Below are 20,482 nucleotides of genomic sequence, written 5' to 3'. Positions count from 1 at the left end.
TGGCCCGGGGGAATCTTCCTGGGTTGTGGGGGGTGGTCTTCTTGGGGAAGGCAGCCCACTGCAGGTGCTGGATTACAATGGAAGCTGCTGCTGCTGCAGGGGAACCAAAATATCCTTATGGTGCCCAGATCACATAAGGAAAGGAGACAGGATTTTGGTCCTCAGGCTAAGTTGGGGGGCTGTGGGCCCCCTTGAAAGGAGCCCCACTGAGCCAGGGCACCTGTTGCCCCCTCCTTAACCCTCCCTGGGCTGGCTTCCTCTTCAGACATACATTGGCTCAGTTCTGGTCTCGGTGAACCCGTATAAGGACCTGGAGATCTACAGTAAGCAGCACATGAACCGTTACCGTGGCGTCAGCTTCTACGAAGTCTCTCCTCACCTGTGGGTATTTGAACAGGCGTGATATTCTCCTCACCCCCTTTCCCCCTCCACTGCACTGCCAAGGCCAGGTAATGGTGCAGAAGTGCATTTGCATCCCTTGGCCTAGCAGCTCAGCAGGAACAATGGGGAGAAGGTCCCCCATGCAGAAAGGGCGGGAAGCATCTGGCAGAAGGCTGCAGGTCAAATAGATGGGGGGTGGGAGGGAAGCAGTGGGGGAGTCCAAGCAGGGCTCTCCCTCCTGCTGCTTCAGCATTGACACCGCTGGGCTTGGTGGGAGCCAAACCCTGCCAGGCTATCCTGCAATTCTGGGCTGCTGCTTCCTGTGGCCCTTTGTGGCAGGAAAGACCTGGAGGTGTTGCTCCTGCCCTTGAGAATGCTAAGTCTGGGGGGGCGGGAGGCAGGCATTTGAACAAGTAGCCCTGAAACTGCAGCCAGAGCCTCTGTGCTCCTGGGGGAGAACAGAGCAGGCAGCCTCTTGCCCTCCCTCCCTCCTCAGCTACGCCATCGCTGACAACGCCTACCGCTCGCTGCGGACGGAGAGGAAGGACCAGTGCATCCTCATCTCGGGGGAGAGCGGGGCGGGCAAGACGGAGGCCACCAAGAAGATCTTGCAGTACTATGCAGTCACCTGCCCTGCGAGTGAGCAGGTGGAGACAGTGAAGGACAGGCTGCTGCAGTCCAACCCAGTCCTTGAGGTACTTCTCGCAGCTCACTGAGGAATGGGGGTGCTGGCCTTGCTTTGGGGGTCCCAAGGGTGTCGTGGCTAGCCTAAATCTTGACCTCCTTGGTGGCATGCACAGAGCAGGAGCTCACAGCCCCTGACAGCTCAAGAAAGCGCTTCCTTGCATGGAGGAGGGGGTCTCCTTCGGAGAGTGCTCCCTGCTTGTTTGGAGGGAACTGTGGCCCTTCTCCTGGCCTCGAGACTGGGGGACTCCAGTGTGAATAATGGCTTTGCATTCCTCCCCACCCCGCAGCCCCTCTCCTCTTCCAGGGAGTCAAGCAGCATGTAGTGCAGGTGCTTCTGGCCGGGAGGAGGGCCTGGGTCTGAGAGGGGCAGTGGGGCCGCAAGATCCCCATCTGGATTTTTCTGCTTTCTGTGTGACCAGGCTTTTGGAAATGCCAAGACTCTTCGGAATGACAACTCCAGCCGGTTTGGGAAATACATGGATGTCCAGTTTGATTACAAAGTACGCAAGTGGATGGGGCGCTGGGCTGACAGTCAGGAAGGGAGGAGGGAAATCCGGCCTTTGCTCCAGGGTGGGGGAATGTGCCCAATGACTCCAGTTCCCATCCCTAAAGGGCTCCCCGCCTGCCCGCCCGGCCTGCTGCTGCCGATTTGGCTGACTGTGGGACCCCTGCAGCCCCATCCCTGGGGCCTCTCGCCAGCAACACCCATGCCTTCTCTTGGGTTGCCTAGGGGGCTCCCATTGGGGGCCACATCCTGAACTACCTCTTGGAGAAGTCACGGGTGGTGCACCAAAATCACGGTGAGAGGAACTTCCACATCTTCTACCAGCTGTTGGAGGGGGGAGAGGAAGATCTGCTGCGGAGGCTGGGGCTGGAGAAGAGCCCCCACCAATACCAGTTTCTGGTGAAGGTAAAGGGAGCTGTGGGTGGTTGGTGGTGAGGCCCTGCCTCCCCTGCAGGGCTGCTGCCACCGGCTCTTTGCCACCTCAAACCATGCTGGTGGCGATCACAGAGGCTCCCGTGGGAATGTGCTTAGCGTGTCTCCTGGTCTCACCTTGCTTGTCTGACCTGCGGCCACCTGTGTATCGGGAGTGGGGGTGGGTGGGAAGCAGGAATCTGTTCTTCAGGAGCCCTTTCTGCCCCCCCTTTGCACACAGGGCCAGTGTGCCAAAGTCGCCTCCATCAATGACAAAAGCGACTGGAAGGTGGTGCGCAGGGCACTGTCTGTCATCAACTTCAGTGACAGTGAAGTCGAGGTAAGAGGCCTGGCCCTGCCTCCCTTCCCCCCTCTCTCTGGTGGGAGAAGCCTTTCCTAGGGATACCCCTGCCACAGGGCTGGATTTACAAGACTTTTCCTTCCTTTTCCAGGATCTGCTGAGTATCATTGCAAGCGTGTTGCACTTGGGGAATGTGCAATTTACAACCAATGAACATGGCAGTGCGCAAGTGACCACAGAAAACCAGATCAAATACTTGGCCAGGGTGAGTGACGGGACCTGTTCCAGGCCTCCATTTTATCCATGATACATTGGAAGTGAAATGTACCAACCGCCTTCAGAAGCGCTTTCGAATCTATTTTGAAATTTCTCAGAAATGTTTACTAAAGTCATCTCTGGTTCAGCTGAGGTTGGCTTAGGAGGCGAGTGCAGGCCATCTGTGATCAGCCGGCATCCCCTCCAGAGGGCCGACTGTGGTCTCTTGCGAGGAAGGGGGGCCTGAGGTGGGGCAAGGCAGGTGCAGGAGAAAGAAAGGATGGGTGGCCAGGTCGCTCCGGGAGCAGCCCAGCCACAGCAGCTCCCCTTCTTGTTACTGACTGACCTTCTCTGCCCAAGACTCAGCCCTGCGACCCGGGCGCAGGAGAGACCGGCTGGTGCTCTCACACGTTCTCTTTTCCTTGGTTTGAAGCTCCTGGGCCTGGAGAACTTGGTGCTGCAGGAAGCTCTGACTCACAAGAAGATCATTGCAAAAGGAGAACAGGTGAGAGAAGAGTTGCCAGCAGAACGATGGGGGTAGGGGGTAGCCTGGGTAGCCTACGAGGACCAAGCTCCTCTAGGTCCTGAGGAGCTTGGTCCTCGTAGCAAGAGTTCGGTTGGAGACTGGTGGCCTCTCTTCTTCCCTGCAGTTGATCAGCCCTCTCAGCCTGGAACAGGCCTCCTACGCTCGTGACGCTCTGGCCAAAGCTGTGTATGGGCGCACCTTCTCCTGGCTGGTGGGCAAGATTAACAAGTCCTTGGCTTACAAGGTCAGTTGGTCTCTAGCGCCCCAGTTGCTGGCCTTCGCAGGAGACTCAGTCAGGCCCAGGCAGTGCCTGCAGGTTCCCCACACTTATCTTGGGGCTTCTTCCCCATAGCCAGAGCTCACCTGTCATTGGTTCTGAACTCGGAGAGGAGATGTGAAACTGTGGTTGTTTAAACATCTCCGTGAAGCAGCCAAATGTCCCAGGCTGGAATCAGGATGCCCACCGGCTGCAAGGCCGTTGGTTTGCTAGCATGCAAAGGTTAGAACAGGTGCCTGGAACGGCAAGGATACCCCCCCCTCCCTGCAGACATAGTGGGCCACAGCCGTGCAGTGGCAGAGGGCTGGCCCAGAGGGGGCCTCCAGAAGGCGGCAGACTTTCCTCTCCCTGATGAGGCGGCCCTTGACCGCGGGTGAGAGGAGCTGCACTGCCTCCATCGGGTAGGGCAGGAGGCCAGGGCTGCTTGGCAAGGGTGCACGTTGTGTCTCTTCCTTGTGCAAGAGAAGCTGGTGCTGCCACTGCCACCAAGCCAAAAGGTCAAGGACTCACCTGTGAGGAAGAGCAGCCACCACGGTTAGTAGAGCTGCCGCCCGTGGGGTGAATGGGAGCCAGATGTTCCCTGAGGAGGAAGAGCTTAGATGGAGACCCTTATTTGGCAAGAACCACTTTTTCCAGAATGGGGAGATTGATGGCGGGCAGCCAGTGGAAGGCCATCCTGATGCAGCCTCCTAGGGAGCCCCTACTGGAAGGACTGTCTCGTCTCCAATTCTGGGCGGGATGATCCATCAAGCGAGGAGGCTACAGGCTGTCTTGGACATGGTACGGGCCACGTGGGCTGGTCAGGAAGGCCCCTGTAGTGCAGAAACCCAATGGGGGTTGAAAAAACATCTTCATCTGGCACACAGGGAATTTTTCTGAAATGCGTTGGGCTTTCTAGCAGCTCCCCTTTCTTGGGGCGGGGGGATGCTTTTCAGTGATTTCCAGGTGAGCCCCCAAAGGTGTTACCTTTAAAAACACTTAGCAGCTCACACTCTGAAGGAGACGCCCTTTTTCCTGGCCAGTCCCTTGGTTCCTCTTCCCCCTGGGAGGTAGGCCTGCTTGCTTGCCCGCCCGCAACAAAACAAAAATGCCTGCCAGGTGTGATTTGCCCAGCCGCAGGTGTGCCAGAAAGAGCTGCAGAGAGACCAGTCGGTTTGCTTTGCTATAAATTTAGTGAATTTATAGGCTTCCTTTGCTGCATTATTTGCTATGGCTAGTTTTCTCCTCTTATTGTCTTTATATGCTGCTTTCGTAGTTTTTAATGGGAAGTTTTTTATTTAAGTAGCAAGAACAATAAAGAAAAAAGGCACAGACATCAAAACCAAACAACCCCCAAAAGGTTGGGTAAAAACATGTTATTTAAAGCACTAAGCTACAAACCAGGAGACGGTGAGTTCTAGTCCTGCCTTAGGCTCAAATGTTCAAAGCCTTTATTGTCATTGCACATCATGTATATAACGAAATTGGTTCCAAAGCCAGCTGGGTGATCTTGGGCCAGTCATTTTGCCTCAGTCCTAGAAAGGAGGCAGTGGCAAAGTACTTCTGAAGAACTTTGCCAAGTAACTGCCCAGACTTGCCCCAGCAGTCTCGAGGAGGGAACATTGACTCAAGGGTGCGTGCACACACACACACACACACACACACACACATGCACACAGAGGTAAATGAAATAAAGCACAGAGGAAATGCAGATTCTCCCATTGTTCGAGCCTTTAGGGCTCCCCGGAGGAGCCCTTGGCATGCCAGAGCCTTACTAGTTCCAGAAACGCTGGTTCTCGGGCAAAGCCGCCGGCTGCTGTTGTATCTCTCTCTGGAGGCTGCTTCCCCCTGGTGCTGCTCTTTTTCCTCTGGGGGGACCAGATTGTGTTTTCCTTCTTTTCATCAGAGCGCTGCAAACTCTTAGTAGGCTGCCATTCTGTTCTCTGTTCCCTGGGGCTGCATCATGCAAGACACGATTGGTATTTTGAAATGGATTCCACCATTTATACCCTGCTGAGGCTGTATGTGCTCCCAGTCATTTTGGGGCAAAATCTGGCATGCAAAACTAATGCGAAATGCCAGCCTCTGCTGTGTTGCTGCAGCTGAGCAATTGCTGGCTGGCCTCAGGTCCAGCCTTCCGCAGCTCAGCAAGGGCCCCCCAGCCTTTTCTCTCCTCCCTGCCTTTTGCTGTGACAGGAGAGCCTGTCACAACCAAAGCAGGGAGGGACGCAGCAAAGACATCCCCTCTCCTGGCCAGGAGCACTCCGGGTCCAGTTCAGCGTGCTTTCCTGGAGGGGAAGTGGCTTTCACGGATCTCTGATAGCCCAGGAGCCCAAACCGTGGGTGGGTTGCTAGGGACTGCTAGGCACCTGCTGCTTTAAGGAACATTGTTTTCCACCTGGGCTTTTCTTTCACAGACTGCTTTTCCCAGGGTTTTATATATTGTTTTGACTTTTTGGGGGGGGGGCGCGGGGGGGGTGTCTTGCTTTAACTGTGTTGCTTGATTACGGTCATTTGATGGTTTTATCATTCTTTCCACCTTGCTGACTGCGAGTCTAAACAATTGTCAATTGATGGGAGAACTGTCTCCAGAAATGCCAGTTCCTGTCTGACTTGGTCAGATTAAGTGCAGGACTGGTGGCCGCCTTGCAGTTCTTGGGCTAATCCCAAAGGTGCTTTTTCAGGAGGCAACTGGACTTTCTGCTTTTTCTTTGAAGACATTTTCCATCTTATCCAAAAAGCTTCTTCAGCTCTGACTGGATGGTGGGGAATAGAAGGACCATCCAGTCAGACCTGACCTTCTTGGATGAGAAGCGAAACATCTTCAAAGAAAAACAAGGAAGTCCAGTTGCCTACTGAAAAAGCACCTTTGGGACAACCATGACCTGGGTGACAGAGAATCTCCATAGATACTCTTGGGCTAATGGGAGAAGTAGCGTCCACTGGGCAGCTGCAGTCATCTCTGGGGAAAGCTTGGCATGGGCGAGGGTCTTCCTGGGGCTTGGGCAGAGTCCTCTATGCTGGCCTGGGCAGCCTCCCCTTGAAAAAGGCACTCGGGCTGCCTTTGCTTAATAATAATAATAATAATAATAATAATAATAATAATAATAATAATAATAATAATAATAATAATAATAATAATAATAATAATAATAATAATATTTTAATTTTTATACTGCCCTTCTCCCGAAGGATTCAGGGCTGTGAACAGCCAGATAAAACAATACAATATATTACAATAAAAACACTATTAAAAAACTTATTCAATATGGCCTAAATTTAAAATAAAATACATAATATAAAATAAACCCCAGTAAAATCCAATTAAAAAACCTATTAAGCCAGTCCTGCTCGGAAGAACAAATATGTCTTCAGCTCACGGCGAAAGGTCCGGAGGTCAGGAAGTTGTCGAAGTCCTGGGGGAAGCTCATTCCAGAGGGTAGGTGCTCCCACAGAGAAGGCTCTCCCCCTGGGGGTCACCAGCCTACACTGTTTGGCTGACGGCACCCTGAGAAGACCCTCTCTATGGGAGCGTACCGGTCGGTGGGAGACATGTGGTAACAGAAGGCGGTCCCGAAGATATCCCGGTCCTATGCCATGGAGCGCTTTAAAGGTGGTAACCAACACCTTGAAGTGCACCCGGAAAACCACAGGTAGCCAGTGCAGCCTGCGCAGGATCGGTGTTATATGGGAGACACAGGTGGCTCCCTCTATCACCCGCGCGGCTGCATTCTGGACCAACTGAAGTCTCCGGGTGCACCTCAAGAGGAGCCCCATGTAGAGAGCATTGCAGTAGTCCAGGCGAGAAGTGACGAGGGCGTGAGTGACCGTGCATAAGGCATCCCGGTCTAGAAAGGGGCGCAACTGGTGGACCAGGCGAACCTGGTAAAAAGCTCTCCTGGAGACGGCTGCCAAATGATCTTCAAAAGACAACCGTCCATCCAGGAGAACACCCAGATTGCGCATCCTCTCCATTGTGGCCAATGATTCGCCCCCAACAGTCAGCCATGGTTGCAGCTGGCTGTACTGGGATGCCGGCATCCACAGCCACTCAGTCTTGGAGGGGTTGAGCTTGAGCCTGTTTCTCCCCATCCAGACCCGCACGGCCTCCAAACACCGAGACAGCACTTCGACAGCTTCATTGGGGTGGTCAGGGTTGGAAATGTACAGCTGGGTATCATCCGCGTACAGTTGATAACTCACCCCAAAACCACTGATGACCTCACCCAGCGGCTTCGTGTAGATGTTGATCAGGAGAGGCGAGAAAACCGACCCCTGTGGCACCCCACAAAGGAGGCGCCTCGAGGTCGATCTCTGCCCCCCTGCCAACACCGTCTGCGATCGGTCGGAGAGATAGGACGAGAACCACCGAAACACGGTGCCTCCCACTCCTAATCCCCCCAACCGCCGCAGCAGGATACCATGGTCGATGGTATCAAAAGCCGCTGAGAGATCTAGGAGAACCAGGGCAGAGGAATAACCCCTATCCCGGGCCTTCCAGAGGTCATCCACCAATGCGACCAAAGCTGTCTCCGTGCTATATCCGGGTCGGAAGCCGGACTGGAACGGGTCTAGATAGACAGATTCATCCAGGTACTGGGGTAACTGATGTGCCACCCCACTCTCAACAACCTTTGCCACAAAGCGAAGGTTGGAGACTGGATGGTAGTTGCCCAAAACAGCTGGGTCCAGGGAGGGCTTCTTGAGGAGGGGCCTCACCACCGCCTCTTTCAAGGCGGTGGGAACAACACCCTCCCTCAAAGAAGCATTGACAATCCCCTGGAGCCAGCCTCGTGTAACCTCCCGGGTGGCCAGCACCAACCAGGAGGGACACGGGTCCAATAAACATGTGGTATTCAGTCGCCCCAGCAACCTGTCCATGTCCTCGGGAGCCACAGGATCAAACTCCTCCCAGATGGTCTCAACAAGACTAGCCTCCGTAACCTCACCCGAAACTACCCAATTTTGGTCCAAACTGTCCCGAAGCTGAGCGATTTTGTCAAACAGATACCTGCTGAAATCCTCAGCACAACCCTGTAAGGAATCATCGCACCCCTCCTGGTGAAGGAGGGAGCGAGTCACCCTAAACAGGGAGGCTGGGTGGTTCTCTGCTGACGCAATGAGGGTAGAGACATAGGCCCACTTGGCCTCCCTCAATGCCACTAGATAGGTCTGGGTGAAAGACCTAACTAGTGTACGGTCAGCTTCAGAACGGCTGGATCTCCAAGCGCTCTCTAGGCGTCTTCTCTGGCGCTTCATCTCTCTCAGCTCCTCAGAAAACCAAGGAGCTGGTTGAGACCTACGCCGGGTCAGAAGCCGCAAAGGCACGACACGGTCCAAAGCGCCCACTGCGGCCTGTTCCCAGGCCGCAACAAGCTCTTCGGCCGAGCCGTGGGCCAGATCGCCAGGGAGCGACCCAAGCTCCATCAGGAACCTCTCCAGGTCCATCAGTCGCCTGGGACGGAACCAACGTATTGGTCCCATCTCCCTGCAGTGTTGAGCGGCGGTCCAAAAGTCCAGACGAAGGAGAGAGTTGTCTGACCATGACAAAGGTTCAGTGACTAATTCTCATACTTCCAGATCACTCAACCACTGTCCAGAGACAAAAATCAGATCCAGTGTGCTTCCCCCGACGTGGGTGGGGCCGTCAATTAGTTGGGTCAGGTCCATGGCTGTCATGGAGGCCATGAACTCCCAAGCCGCCGTTGACGACACACCGGCTGATGGCAAGTTGAAATCCCCCATGACCATAAGCCTAGGGGTATCAACTGCCATCCCGGCTATCATCTCCAGCAACTCGGGCAGGGCTGTTGCCACGCAGCAAGGAGCCAGGTACGTGATCAACAAGCCCACCTGCATCCTACTTCATGTAAAGGGATTCACAACCGGCTATCTAAGGAACAGTGGCCTCCATCGGCTCCAGACTCTCTCAAATAACCACCGCCATCCCTCCACCCCTACCTTGGGCCCTTGTTAGGAAGGCCCGTTCAGAGGAATTGGAGAGTTGCCAGGCTTGCCTTGGGATCGGGTGGGCTTGGTGTTCCAACTGCGGGCATTGCTGGCACGCCTGACACTTAACAGTTTCAACATAAAAGCAGAAGAAACGAGCTGTTACACTGTCCTCTACAATGAACCGCGGGGTCCGTCAAGCAAGGCGCTGCTTCTGTCCCACTGGAGAGGAGGGGGAAGCGCTGGGTTCAGGGCCCTGGTTGGGGTGTGTGTATTGCCTGCTGGCGTGATTGACTGGGCTCCTGTTGCCTTGGAGGAGGACCCCTTTCACAGAGCATACTTGAGAAGGGAGGAGGGGCCGCTTTTCCTCCCTCAGATCTCCAGAAGGGGAGAGCTGAGGGTTCCCATCTTTATTCTCTCTCTCCTTTCCTAGGAGACGGAGAACCTGGGCTGGAGGAAAAGCTCAACTGTGCTGGGACTGCTGGATATTTACGGATTCGAAGTTTTCCAGCACAACAGGTGCGTTTCCGGGCACCTTGGGCATCCCCTTTATCTGGGAACCCTTTGGCAGCTGGATTGGCAGCCCATACAAAGCTCTGCCTGACATGTGAAGCGCCCTATGCTTCCTTGCAGCTTTGAGCAATTCTGCATCAATTACTGTAACGAGAAACTGCAGCAGCTTTTCATAGAGCTCACCCTGAAATCCGAGCAAGAGGAGTATGAAGCTGAGGGCATCGCGGTAAGAGCCCGCTCCCCTCCTGCAGTGACCCCCAGGTGGGAGACCCCTGCAGGGGAGGCAAGCTCCCCCCGCTTTGGAGATTAGGGGTGGTTGGCGGCTTGGAGATTAGGGGTGGTTGGTGGTGCTTGGAAAGGGATGGATGGGGCAGCTCAGGTGGGCTGGGGCTGCGGAGGTGGCTGCCCCCTATAACCTAGGGGAATTGGATCTCTCTTTGTGAAATGGCAGTGGGAACCAGTTCAGTATTTCAACAACAAAATCATCTGTGACTTGGTGGAAGAAAAGTTTAAAGGCATAATTTCCATTTTGGTAAGTTCTCCTCGGAGAAGCAGAACCCCGAAACAACCCTGGGACAGCTGGGGAGCCCCACCCAGCCCAAAGGGGGCAGTGTAGCCTTCCCGTGGCCACAAGGTCCCTTCCAACTCTGTTAATCTGTATACCTTCTGTTCCTTGGGCCTTTTCACCTGCCCCACAAAGGGAGAGTTGGCCTGCTTCTGTGCCTGAGCTGATGGCCTGTTGGAGCTGTGGGGCACACTTGTGGGGAGCTGTCCCCCTTCTGGCCTTCTGCCAACACGGGCTGCTCATGAGTAAAGCAGCCAAGGAAGGCGCCTGACCTCCCCCACCTCCTCACTTGGCTTTGTCTGCAGGATGAGGAGTGCCTGCGGCCTGGGGACGCCACAGATATGACCTTTCTGGAGAAGCTTGAGGAGACCATCAAGAGTCACCCCCATTTCCTCACGTGAGTTCAGAAGAGATCCCCCTCCCCCCAGGAAGAGAAGGGGATAGCACAGTTTTCAGACCAAGGATGGCTCTTTTGCTGTTGGCTTTTGATTGATTTAATTATTATAGCTGCCCATCTCACATACTATACGGACAGCTTACAAATTCAAACATGAACAACACACAAAAAATTTAAAAATAAAATAGCCATAGGAGCTTGAAAAGTACAAAACCGTGCAACCCACTCTGTGGGAGAGCACAGTCCATTCAGGAAGAGTTTTACAGGCTCCACACCCCCTGCTGTCTGACTCCCCGCCAGCTGGCCAAGCTGGGGTCCTGTCCTTAGGTCTTTCTTCTTGTCACCATGGGCACCCCAGAGGGGAGGGGGGCTTGCAGTGGGGTGCCCCGCAGAAGGTACTTCCCAAAGAAGTAGGAGAACCCAAAGCCTTTGGCATTAAGGAGACCCTGACGATTAGAACAATTACCCAGTGGAACAACTTGCCTCCAGAAGTTGTGAATTTTCCAACACTGGAAGTTTTTAAGACAAGATTGGACAACCATATGTCTGAAATGGTATAGGGCAATGGTGGCAAAACTTTTACTCACTGTGCCGAACAGGTACGCACTTCACATGCGCGGGTGCTATCTGCGCTAACACTCGGTTCCATCTGCGCATGCACATGGGTTGCACACACGCCCCCGTGCGCTGTGCATGCAACCATACAATTTGCACATTTGCACAGCTTTTGTGTGCACAATGTGTACAAATGCCATCTACACATGTGCATGTTACACGCAAGTGCTCGCACATGCACAAGAGAACTCCGAAGACCAGCTGGGTCCCCTAAATTGCACACATGTGCACTGGAGGCCTGAACAGCAGTTGGGAGACAACTCGCGTGCCTGGAAAGATGGCTCTGCGTGCCACCTCGGGCACGCGTGCCATAGGTTCGCCATCATGGGTATAGGGTTTCCTAACTGAGCAGGGGATTGGACTAGAAGACCTCCAAGTCCCTTCCAATTCTGTTATTCTGTTACCCTATTATTGACCCCCTCCCCTTTTGCCACAGGATTTTCTTCACCCTCCCTAAGTCCTTGGCTGAATTATTCTGGCCAAGCTGCAGGTGCGATACTGACCCTCTGCCGTGCTTTCTCCGTAGGCACAAGCTGGCCGATGCCAAGACCCGGAAGTCGTTGGGGCGGGAAGAGTTCCGCCTGCTGCACTATGCCGGGGAAGTCACCTACAACGTGGCAGGTAAGCCTTCCTGCAGCACCGCAGGACTGGGACCCCTCCTCGCCTGGCCCCTGCACAGGGGGTCTTCCTGCTGCTCACCTTGTGGGTTTCTGACCTTCTTCCCTAGGTTTCTTGGATAAGAACAATGACCTGCTCTTCCGGAACCTCAAGGAGGTGAGCCTGGAGAGGCACTCTGGCTGAGGGGGGAAAACCCCCCCAGAAAGATGCAATCTCCCATGGTCTTGTTTGCTGCCCTTACAGGCGATGTGTGACTCGGAGAACCCCATCATCACCCAATGCTTTGACAGGACGGAGCTGACCGACAAGAAGAGACCTGAGACGGTAAGGCCTGGCAGAGGGGCTCTACATCTCCCTGCCTTCTCCCTAGGGGGCACTCAACCAACTTCTCTGGCCATCTCGTCTCTCAGGCCGTGACCCAGTTTAAGAACAGCCTCTTGAAGCTGATGGAGATCCTCATGTCCAAGGAGCCCTCCTACGTCCGCTGCATCAAGCCGAATCATGCCAAGCAGGCTGGTAGGTGGGGGGAGGTCAGCAGGGGTCCCCCACCCTCCCTCCCCCCACCCAACGCTTTGGGTTGGAGCCCAGGCTGAGAACGGCCACTCCTGTTGGGAGAAGGGCTGCCGCTGGCAACCCTGCCTGGTTCTCTTTGTCATGCACAATGGTGGCCGCTTCCTCAAGGGCTCTTGGCCCACCGGGGCCTGAATCATGGCTGAAGTTGAGGCTCGGCTGCCCAGGCCCCTATTCTGAGCTGGTGAGGGAGAAGGATGGCTGTCTGTCTGGAACTGGCTCTGGATTCCAAGACGATTCCATATTTTCCCAGGCAATTTTGATGAAGTTTTGATTCGGCACCAAGTGAAATACTTGGGCTTGATGGAGAACCTGAGAGTGCGCAGGGCTGGTTTTGCATATCGGCGGAAATACGAGGTTTTTCTGCAAAGGTACAGCGCTAAGACAAGTGTCCAGGCTGTGCTTCCAGGGTATTTAGATACACAGTTTTCAGAAGGCGCAAGTGGGTGGGTACAGTCTAGTGAGGAATAAAGAGATCTTTATTGGCTGCCCAGTCTCTGCCCTGGCACCTCTCCCACTCTTGCATCCAAGGTGCCAACCCAAGCCTCTTCTGAGGCTACCCGGTGGCCGCCTTAGCAGCAAGTCTTTTGAAGGCATTCTTTCCCTCTCTTTCCTCTCTGACCAGGTACAAATCTCTATGTCCTGAAACATGGCCCACCTGGAATGGGAGGCCTCAGGACGGAGTGGCAGCCCTCCTGAAACACCTGGGCTTCAAGCAGGAAGAGTACAAGCTGGGCAGGTAATGGTTTGACAGCGGGAGTTGCTGTCTGTCTGCGGAAGCAAAAAAGGGGCTCTTCTCTTTTTCATAGATGTGTTTATTTCCAGGACAAAAATATTCATTCGTTTCCCTAAGACTCTATTTGCGACAGAAGAAGCCCTGGAAATTCGCAAGCAAAGTCTCGGTAGGTCTGTCGGGCATTTTTAAGTAAGTCAGGCTGACCTGACCTGTTTGCTTGGCTTAACCCCCATCTTTTCTCCCCGATTTAAGCCACAAAAATCCAAGCTGCTTGGCGAGGCTTCTATCGGCGAAAGAAATACCTTCAAATGAAGCATTCAGGTAGGAAGGCAGCCCTTCAAATAACTTGTGGGGCACAGTGCAACTGGATGTCATGCCCAGCTTTGCCTTGGAAGGGAAAGCCGGGCTGGGCCTCGTCACTTCTCCCTATGAATGGGCCATGAGGGGCTGCTTTGAGACCATGAGGGGAATCGGAAGCAGGTGCAGGGTGGCTCTTGGCACTTAGCCCTTGAGGTTTCTTCCTGTTCTTTCATGCAGCGATCACTATCCAGGCCTGGTGGCGTGGTACTCTGGGACGCCGGAAGGCTGCCAAGAAGAAGTGGGCAGTGGACATCATCCGGCGGTATGTAAAAGTTGTGGTTTTGCTATAAGAGTGGGCCCTCTTTCAGGTCACAGAGACCCTGCACACTTGAGTAAAGGGTTGGGGGATGCAGAATCCTTGAGTGGGGGTCTTGAGTGAGTTTTATAGCCTGTATTTTAATTTTATTATTTTCATATTCTGAACTGCCCATCTCTCTCCAAAAGGAACTCTGGGTGGTGAGAGGGACTCTTTCCTATTCCTGACCCATCGGGGCTTATTGCTGAGCACAGTTGCTGGTGGGGGGGGGGGAGGAGGCAGTGGGGATATTTATGCACCTAGCTGGGCTGCTGCCTTCTCCCCAGAGACCCGCCTGTGCTGCATTCACTGTTCCCTCTGCCTGAGACCTCCCCCCCCCCCGGGCTGGTCCCCTGGAGTGGAAAGCTGGGGTCCCTGGAGTTTGTGTGGTGGGGGTTGAGCAGCAGCCTTCTTGATTGCTCCCACCAACAGGTTCATCAAAGGTTTCATTTACCGAAATTGCTCCCGCTCCCCTGAGAACGAATACTTCTTGGACTACATTCGTTACTCTTTCCTGATGAACCTAAAGCGCAACCTGCCAAAGACTGTTCTAGACAAGTCCTGGCCAGTGCCGCCGCCTTCCCTGCGAGAGGTAGGTGTCCAGCTGTGTGAAGGGATGGGAAGAAAAGAAGGCCTTGTAGCCTGATGGAGCGTTATCCCAGAAGTCCTGCTGGGTCAGAATGATGGTTGCTTAAGGAGCTTTTTCCTGTGAGTGGACAAACAAACCATGGTAAACTGCATTTAACACATGGATTGCAGCAGTGACAGCGCTGGGGTATCTTTGTCAGAGTAAAAAATGCCAATCCATGCCACCTGGTGTCTTTCTCATACGAAGCCTACCTCTCCTGTATGCGTGTGCTGACCCAGGTGGGGCTTTTCTGGCAAAGCGAGCCCCTCCAGCCTCAGTGGTCCTGCCTCAACTGCCCCCCTTCTTCTTCAGGTGTCCCAGCTATTGAGGGAACTCTGCATGCAGAACCTGGTTTGGAGCTACTGCAAGAGAATCAGCCCCGAATGGAAAGGGCAGGTGGGTGGCCATCAGGCTTTCCTCCAGGACCAGGTTGGGTGGGGGATGATTCTGATCAGCAGTTTTGTGGGTAGAAGGTCTTATGTAGTGAGTTTTATGGATGGTTACTGGAACTCTTGAATTCTGATGATAGCCAAGGGTATCCCCTGAAGGAACCCAGTGCTGTGGCCAGTCAGGAATTTCCGAAGAGCATAACAGAATGACAGAGTTGGCAGGGACCTTGGAAGTCCTCTATGCCAACACCCTGCCCAAAGAGGAGACAAATGGTTGTCCAGGCTCTTCTTAAAAACCTCCAATGATGGAGCACCCACAACTTCTGGAGGGAAGTCCTTCTACTGATTGATTCTTCTCCCTGTCCAGAAATTCCTCTTTAGTTCTAGGTTGGATCTCTCCTTGATAAGCTTCTATCTTGTCTTGCCCTCAAGTGCTTTGGAGAATATGTTGACCCCCTCTTCTTTGTGGCAGCCTCTCAAATACTGGAATATGCTATCATATCATCCCTAGTCTTTCTCTTCTTTAGACTAGACATCCTGCCACTGTTCTTCATATGTTTTAACCTCCTGCTCCTTAATCATCTTTATTGCTCTTCTCTGCACTCTTTCTAGAGTTTCTCAATATTTTTTTGTGTCATGGTGACCAAAAGTGGATGCGGTATTCCAAGTTTGGTCTTACTAAAGCAGTATATAGTGGTACTAATACTTCATATAATCTTGATAATATCCCCCTGTTGATGCAACCTAGGCCTGCATTGGCTTTTTTGCAGCTGTGACATACTGCTGGCTCACACTTAAATGGTTGTCCACTAGGACATCTTGATTCTTCTCACAGTTGCCACTATTGAGTCAGGTAACACCTTATATACTATGTCTGTGCATTTGGTTTTCCTTGTCTAAGTGTAAAATCTTACTTTTCTCATCATTGAATTGCATTTGGTTGAATAGAACCCAATGTTTAAGTTTGCCTAGATCAGGGGTGTCAAACTCAATTTTATTGAGGGCTGCATCAGGGCTGTAGTTGACCTCAGAAGGCTGGGTGGGTCTGGCCGAGTGGGCGTTGTGGCCAGCTTGCCTCCACTTACTGGGTGTGGCCGACTGGGTGGGCGTGGCTAGCCTGACACCACTCCCCATACTGCTGCAATGTGTTCTGTTTCCCCCTCCCAACACTCCCCAACAAAAAGTCAGTCAAAGGCCTTTTTTTTTTTTTTATTCAAAAAGTTTTACAAAAAATTTTTTTTTCCCCTTTCCCCCCAACCCCTCTCCCTTCACAAACCCCCTCCCCCCTCCCCCCCTGGCTTCCCGGAACAAACACAAGCTATAGTTAAAAATAAAACAAACATATGCTAAAAAAAAAATTTTTTTCCCAAAACTATTATACCAATTCTCCCTCTCTAGCTCTGACTTCCTCCTTACATAACCAAAATCCTTCAAAAAATTAACAATAAACAGTAATAAAATATATAGATCAGTAGAACAAATTAATCCTAAAATATTTAAAACCAGCTAAAGCATAAAAATCCAATCCAGTTCAGAGAATATCTCCTTATAGCTTCTATAACCATATAATTTTCCCCAAGTCTTTCTTACATAAGATCTTTCGAGAATATTCTATTTAAAATTCAATACAACAGATTATAAAATTTCAATACAGGGAAATTACAATATCTATTCAACTTTAGTCCTTCCTCGTCAAAATCCAGTATAAATCCAAATATCTAGTCTTTTATGATGGTTATAAAACATATAATCAACCCATTTCTTCCAAATCTTCCTTACGTATTGTCTTTCAGAAACGCTAAAATCTTTTTCTGTTAATATTTAAAAAAAAAAAAAATTCTTTCAAAAGTGATACTTTTGTCTCTTGCCATTTTTGATGCATTAGTCTCTGTCTTTCCTTCATTATTCCTTTTGAAAAGTCAGTCACAATATTTCCTAATAGTTCCTTATGTCCAAGAATCCACGAGTTACTGCCGTATATTCCCTCAATCCAAAAAGAGAACTCTTGGAAAGCATTAACCCTGTGAATTTTTCCATTTCGGGAGACAGCCTCCTGTAGCACAAATTCAGGCTTTTCATCCAAACTTTTTAAAAAAGGCTTCTTTACATCCATTCCATATTCCAAGTCCTGATTACTTTGGTTAATTTCCTCCAAACTCTCATCCAAAACGCCTCCATTTTTTTCCAATTCATATTGTTGAGTAATTAAATACATTCTTTCTGTATAATCCTGTATAAAGTCATGAATCCATTCTTCTGAAAAAACCTTCATGGCAAAGTTCTTGCTGAAAATCCCCTTATAAAATACTTAAACAAACTAAAATAATCCAACAATCCACAGTCCAGTACAATAAGATAAAATCTCCATTCAGTTTCACTTTCTCAACAAGTAAACGCCATTTTATTTCATTGTGTTGATTGTAGATGAGAGAAAAAAAAATTTTTTTTAAAAGAAAAAATAGAAGTCAGATTTAATACTTGCAATTTAAATGACTGATCTCCTGTGTTTTATTCCGTCTGCTTATAAATATCCATAACAATCAATTGAAGCAGAAGTGGTCGCTCTCTTCTCTGTCTGCTTAAAGCAGAAACACGCTGGGGCTGGAGCTTTGCAGAAGGAATTCCAGGGAACTTTCCCTTTCGAGTTCCCCAAACGGGGCCTCTAGAGAGAGCTCTACCTTTCCTTCTTCTTGCTCTTTCCCTTCCCCTTACCGGGGAAGGTACTTTCAGCCGTTGATTTCGCCGGCTTTTACAGAATCCCAGCGCGGGCGCCCTTAGGGCGTCCTTCAGAGAGAGCGGAGCCACCAGAAGCCCTCAAAGGCCTTCTTCAAGTTTATTTACACTTGGCTGGATTCCTTCTGGCACAGAGATGTTCTGGCCACATCTCCCCACGCGCCTGCCAAAATCTCTGGAGATAACTAGAAAATTATAGATAAAGCAAGAGTCACTCACGAACAGATTCTTCCATCCATGAAACAGTTTGCCCGCGCAAATTCATTGCTTTATCCAACGCAAAAAGCCAAGAAGCTCCGCTTCCTGCTTTTATCCCCTGTGGGTATCGCTCCCTGACTCATCATTCCCTGAGCCTGTCCCAAAGCTTCCTCTGCTGCGCGCGCCGGTCATGTCTGCGCAGTCTCGCATCGAGCCAAGATTGTTCTTGGGGCATTGCCAAATCAGAAGAAGGCCTGGGGGAATCAGGCCTTGCCAGCCCCTCTTTCTCCTCCTGGGTCGGTGCCAGGGAGGGAGAGGGCCCAGGGGAAGCAGGCCTTGCGAACTCCTCCTCCTCACTCTGAATCATCCTCCTCCAGGAGTCTGAGTCCGGGAATCTGGGTCACAACACTATATTTCCACATTGGGTAGACCGGGCCAAAGCGATGCAGGTAGACGGGGCTGAAGCAATGCAGGCCAGACCCTTACATTTTCCAGGACAGCCCTGTGGGCCGGATCCGACCACATCGTATGCCAGATGATGCCCGTGGGCCTTGTGTTTGACACCCCTGGCCTAGATCCTTGTGGATTTGAGCCTATCTTCTAAAGCAGTGGCCCCAACCTTTTGGGCACCAGGGACTGGTTCGGTGGTGAGAAGGTTTTCCTTGGACCGGAGTGGGCATGGTTTCCTGTGCTGCCTGCATCCCATGGATAGTGCTTTGCTTGTTTATGCAGCCTGGTTTCGGGCATGCCACGGCCTGGTGCCGGTCCACGGCCTGGGGGTTGGGGACCCCTGTTCTAAAGTATTGACTATTCCTCCTAGCTTGGTGTCATCTGCAAATTTGATGAGTTCCTCTTGTATCCCCTCATCTAAATTGTTTAAGAAGATGTTGGAGTACTGGGCCCAAGACAAAACTTTGGGCCCACTGCCTACTTCTCTCCTTGTAGATGTAGTTCTGTTGAGTCTGATCGGTCACCTGGTTACAAATCCATCTGGTGGTGATGCTGCTTACCCACTTTCTTCTATCTTACCAAGGAATAAATTGTGGTCTACTTTGTCATATGCCTTATTGAAGTCCAAGTAAATTATATCCATAGTATCTCACTAGTCCACTAATTTAGTCACTTTCTCAAAAACTGCAATAAGGTTTGTCTGGCATGATCTGTTTTTGACAAAGCCATGTTGACTTCTAGTAAGAGTTTTGTTTTCTTTTAGGTGTTTGCAGGTCTGTTTTTTTATTATCTTTTCCAGAATCTTTCTAAGTTATTGATGTCAGGCTGTAGTTACCTTTATTCATTCCCCCCCCCTTTTTTTATTAAAAAAGTTTTACAAAAATTTTACCCCTTAATTCCCCCCCCATCCCCCCCACCCTCCTCCCTCTCCCTTTCCCCCTCCCCCCACCCTTCCCTCCCCCCCGGACTTCCCAGAGCAGAATACAGGTTATTGCATCTATCAATGATAAGCATCTATTATTACACCAATAAACCATAATCTCTCTTCTCCCTTTAAAACCTTAACTCCCCTTTCCCTTATGAACAAATACATTAATACGATACAATTCTTACAATCACTCTTAAACTATTTAACACTTCAATCTAAAATTTGGCTTAAATGTAGTCGATCATTTTTCATTCCAGTGTATATCTTCCTTGTAGATTCTTTGAGTACATTAAAGTTTCTGTTTTCTTTCTTAAGTCCATTAAAATCCAATCTTCAAATCCATTAAGTCCATAAAAATTAGTCCAATCTTCAAATATAAACAGTGTAACATCTTCCAATATATCAGTAACAAAAGTCCAAATACCAATATTGGATTTAAAGTCAATTTAGTCCTTATTATTCTTCAAATTAATGTCTTATATGAGCCACCAAATTTATTATTCTGTCACACTTGTTAACAAATAATATCATTTTTCAATCCTTAATATTCCATCTCTTATTCTATTTTTCTCATTACCTTATTTAATCAAGTTTTATTCTAAATAATTTTTATAAATTCAAGCAATACCATTTAACTTTAATCCAAATTCTTCCCCATACTTCCATCACTTTGTCACTTAAAATTATTAATTCAAACAATACCATTTACATTTAATCCTAATTATTCCCCCTATTTTCACTATAAATTCCCAAGTATTTTATAACCATTTTTCATACATTCCCTAATAAAATTTTTCTTTCTATTTTTATCAAGACTCTCCCAGATCAAATAATAGAGTTATTAACAATTCAACCATATATAAACCAATAACCTCACATTACAAGTTCAAACAGATACATATAAATTTTTAACAATTATCCAATAACTATCCTTACAAAAACCATATATAACTTAACCTTTCTTATGTTATATTCAATTTCAGTTATAATTTATCCTTTTCCATAAAAAAAACTTCTGACATAGCGCCGTTTTTTATTTCCTCTTTGTACCTTTTTAGTGGTTACCCACCCCATTTGTTCCTCTACTTCACCTCTTTTTCCTATTATATTTTCTTCAGCAATTACAGGCCCCTCTTTACCTTGTATTTGTTCTACTTCCTTCTCCCACCCATTTGCCTTCTCGTCTTCTATTCTCATCTTAGCTTTTAACAATAAA

The 20,482-nt window shown here is 50.3% G+C and overlaps 1 protein-coding gene across 2 annotated transcripts in view; it reads left to right on the top strand.

Annotated features, from left to right (window-relative positions):
- Positions 1 to 20,482, top strand: part of MYO1C (myosin IC) — a 47,182-nt gene that overhangs the window by 14,050 nt on the left and 12,650 nt on the right. Inside the window, exons 3-25 of one of the 2 annotated variants that reach the window (XM_058163862.1) lie at positions 266 to 381; positions 878 to 1,076; positions 1,488 to 1,568; positions 1,799 to 1,978; positions 2,226 to 2,324; positions 2,437 to 2,550; positions 2,974 to 3,045; positions 3,191 to 3,310; positions 9,705 to 9,790; positions 9,905 to 10,010; positions 10,236 to 10,316; positions 10,655 to 10,746; positions 11,888 to 11,982; positions 12,089 to 12,135; positions 12,223 to 12,303; positions 12,390 to 12,495; positions 12,803 to 12,920; positions 13,175 to 13,288; positions 13,375 to 13,451; positions 13,538 to 13,606; positions 13,823 to 13,907; positions 14,373 to 14,532; positions 14,881 to 14,964. In XM_058163862.1, the coding sequence (XP_058019845.1) occupies positions 266 to 381; positions 878 to 1,076; positions 1,488 to 1,568; positions 1,799 to 1,978; positions 2,226 to 2,324; positions 2,437 to 2,550; positions 2,974 to 3,045; positions 3,191 to 3,310; positions 9,705 to 9,790; positions 9,905 to 10,010; positions 10,236 to 10,316; positions 10,655 to 10,746; positions 11,888 to 11,982; positions 12,089 to 12,135; positions 12,223 to 12,303; positions 12,390 to 12,495; positions 12,803 to 12,920; positions 13,175 to 13,288; positions 13,375 to 13,451; positions 13,538 to 13,606; positions 13,823 to 13,907; positions 14,373 to 14,532; positions 14,881 to 14,964 (2,382 nt within the window). The remainder of the gene's footprint in view (positions 1 to 265; positions 382 to 877; positions 1,077 to 1,487; positions 1,569 to 1,798; positions 1,979 to 2,225; positions 2,325 to 2,436; positions 2,551 to 2,973; positions 3,046 to 3,190; positions 3,311 to 9,704; positions 9,791 to 9,904; positions 10,011 to 10,235; positions 10,317 to 10,654; positions 10,747 to 11,887; positions 11,983 to 12,088; positions 12,136 to 12,222; positions 12,304 to 12,389; positions 12,496 to 12,802; positions 12,921 to 13,174; positions 13,289 to 13,374; positions 13,452 to 13,537; positions 13,607 to 13,822; positions 13,908 to 14,372; positions 14,533 to 14,880; positions 14,965 to 20,482) is intronic. The other variant, XM_058163863.1, reaches the window with a different exon arrangement.

Source organism: Ahaetulla prasina, chromosome 1, assembly GCF_028640845.1.
Source record: "Ahaetulla prasina isolate Xishuangbanna chromosome 1, ASM2864084v1, whole genome shotgun sequence".
NCBI lineage: Eukaryota > Metazoa > Chordata > Lepidosauria > Squamata > Colubridae > Ahaetulla > Ahaetulla prasina.
Note: the sequence above shows the minus strand (reverse complement) of the source record. Positions and strands in the feature narration are given on the sequence as shown.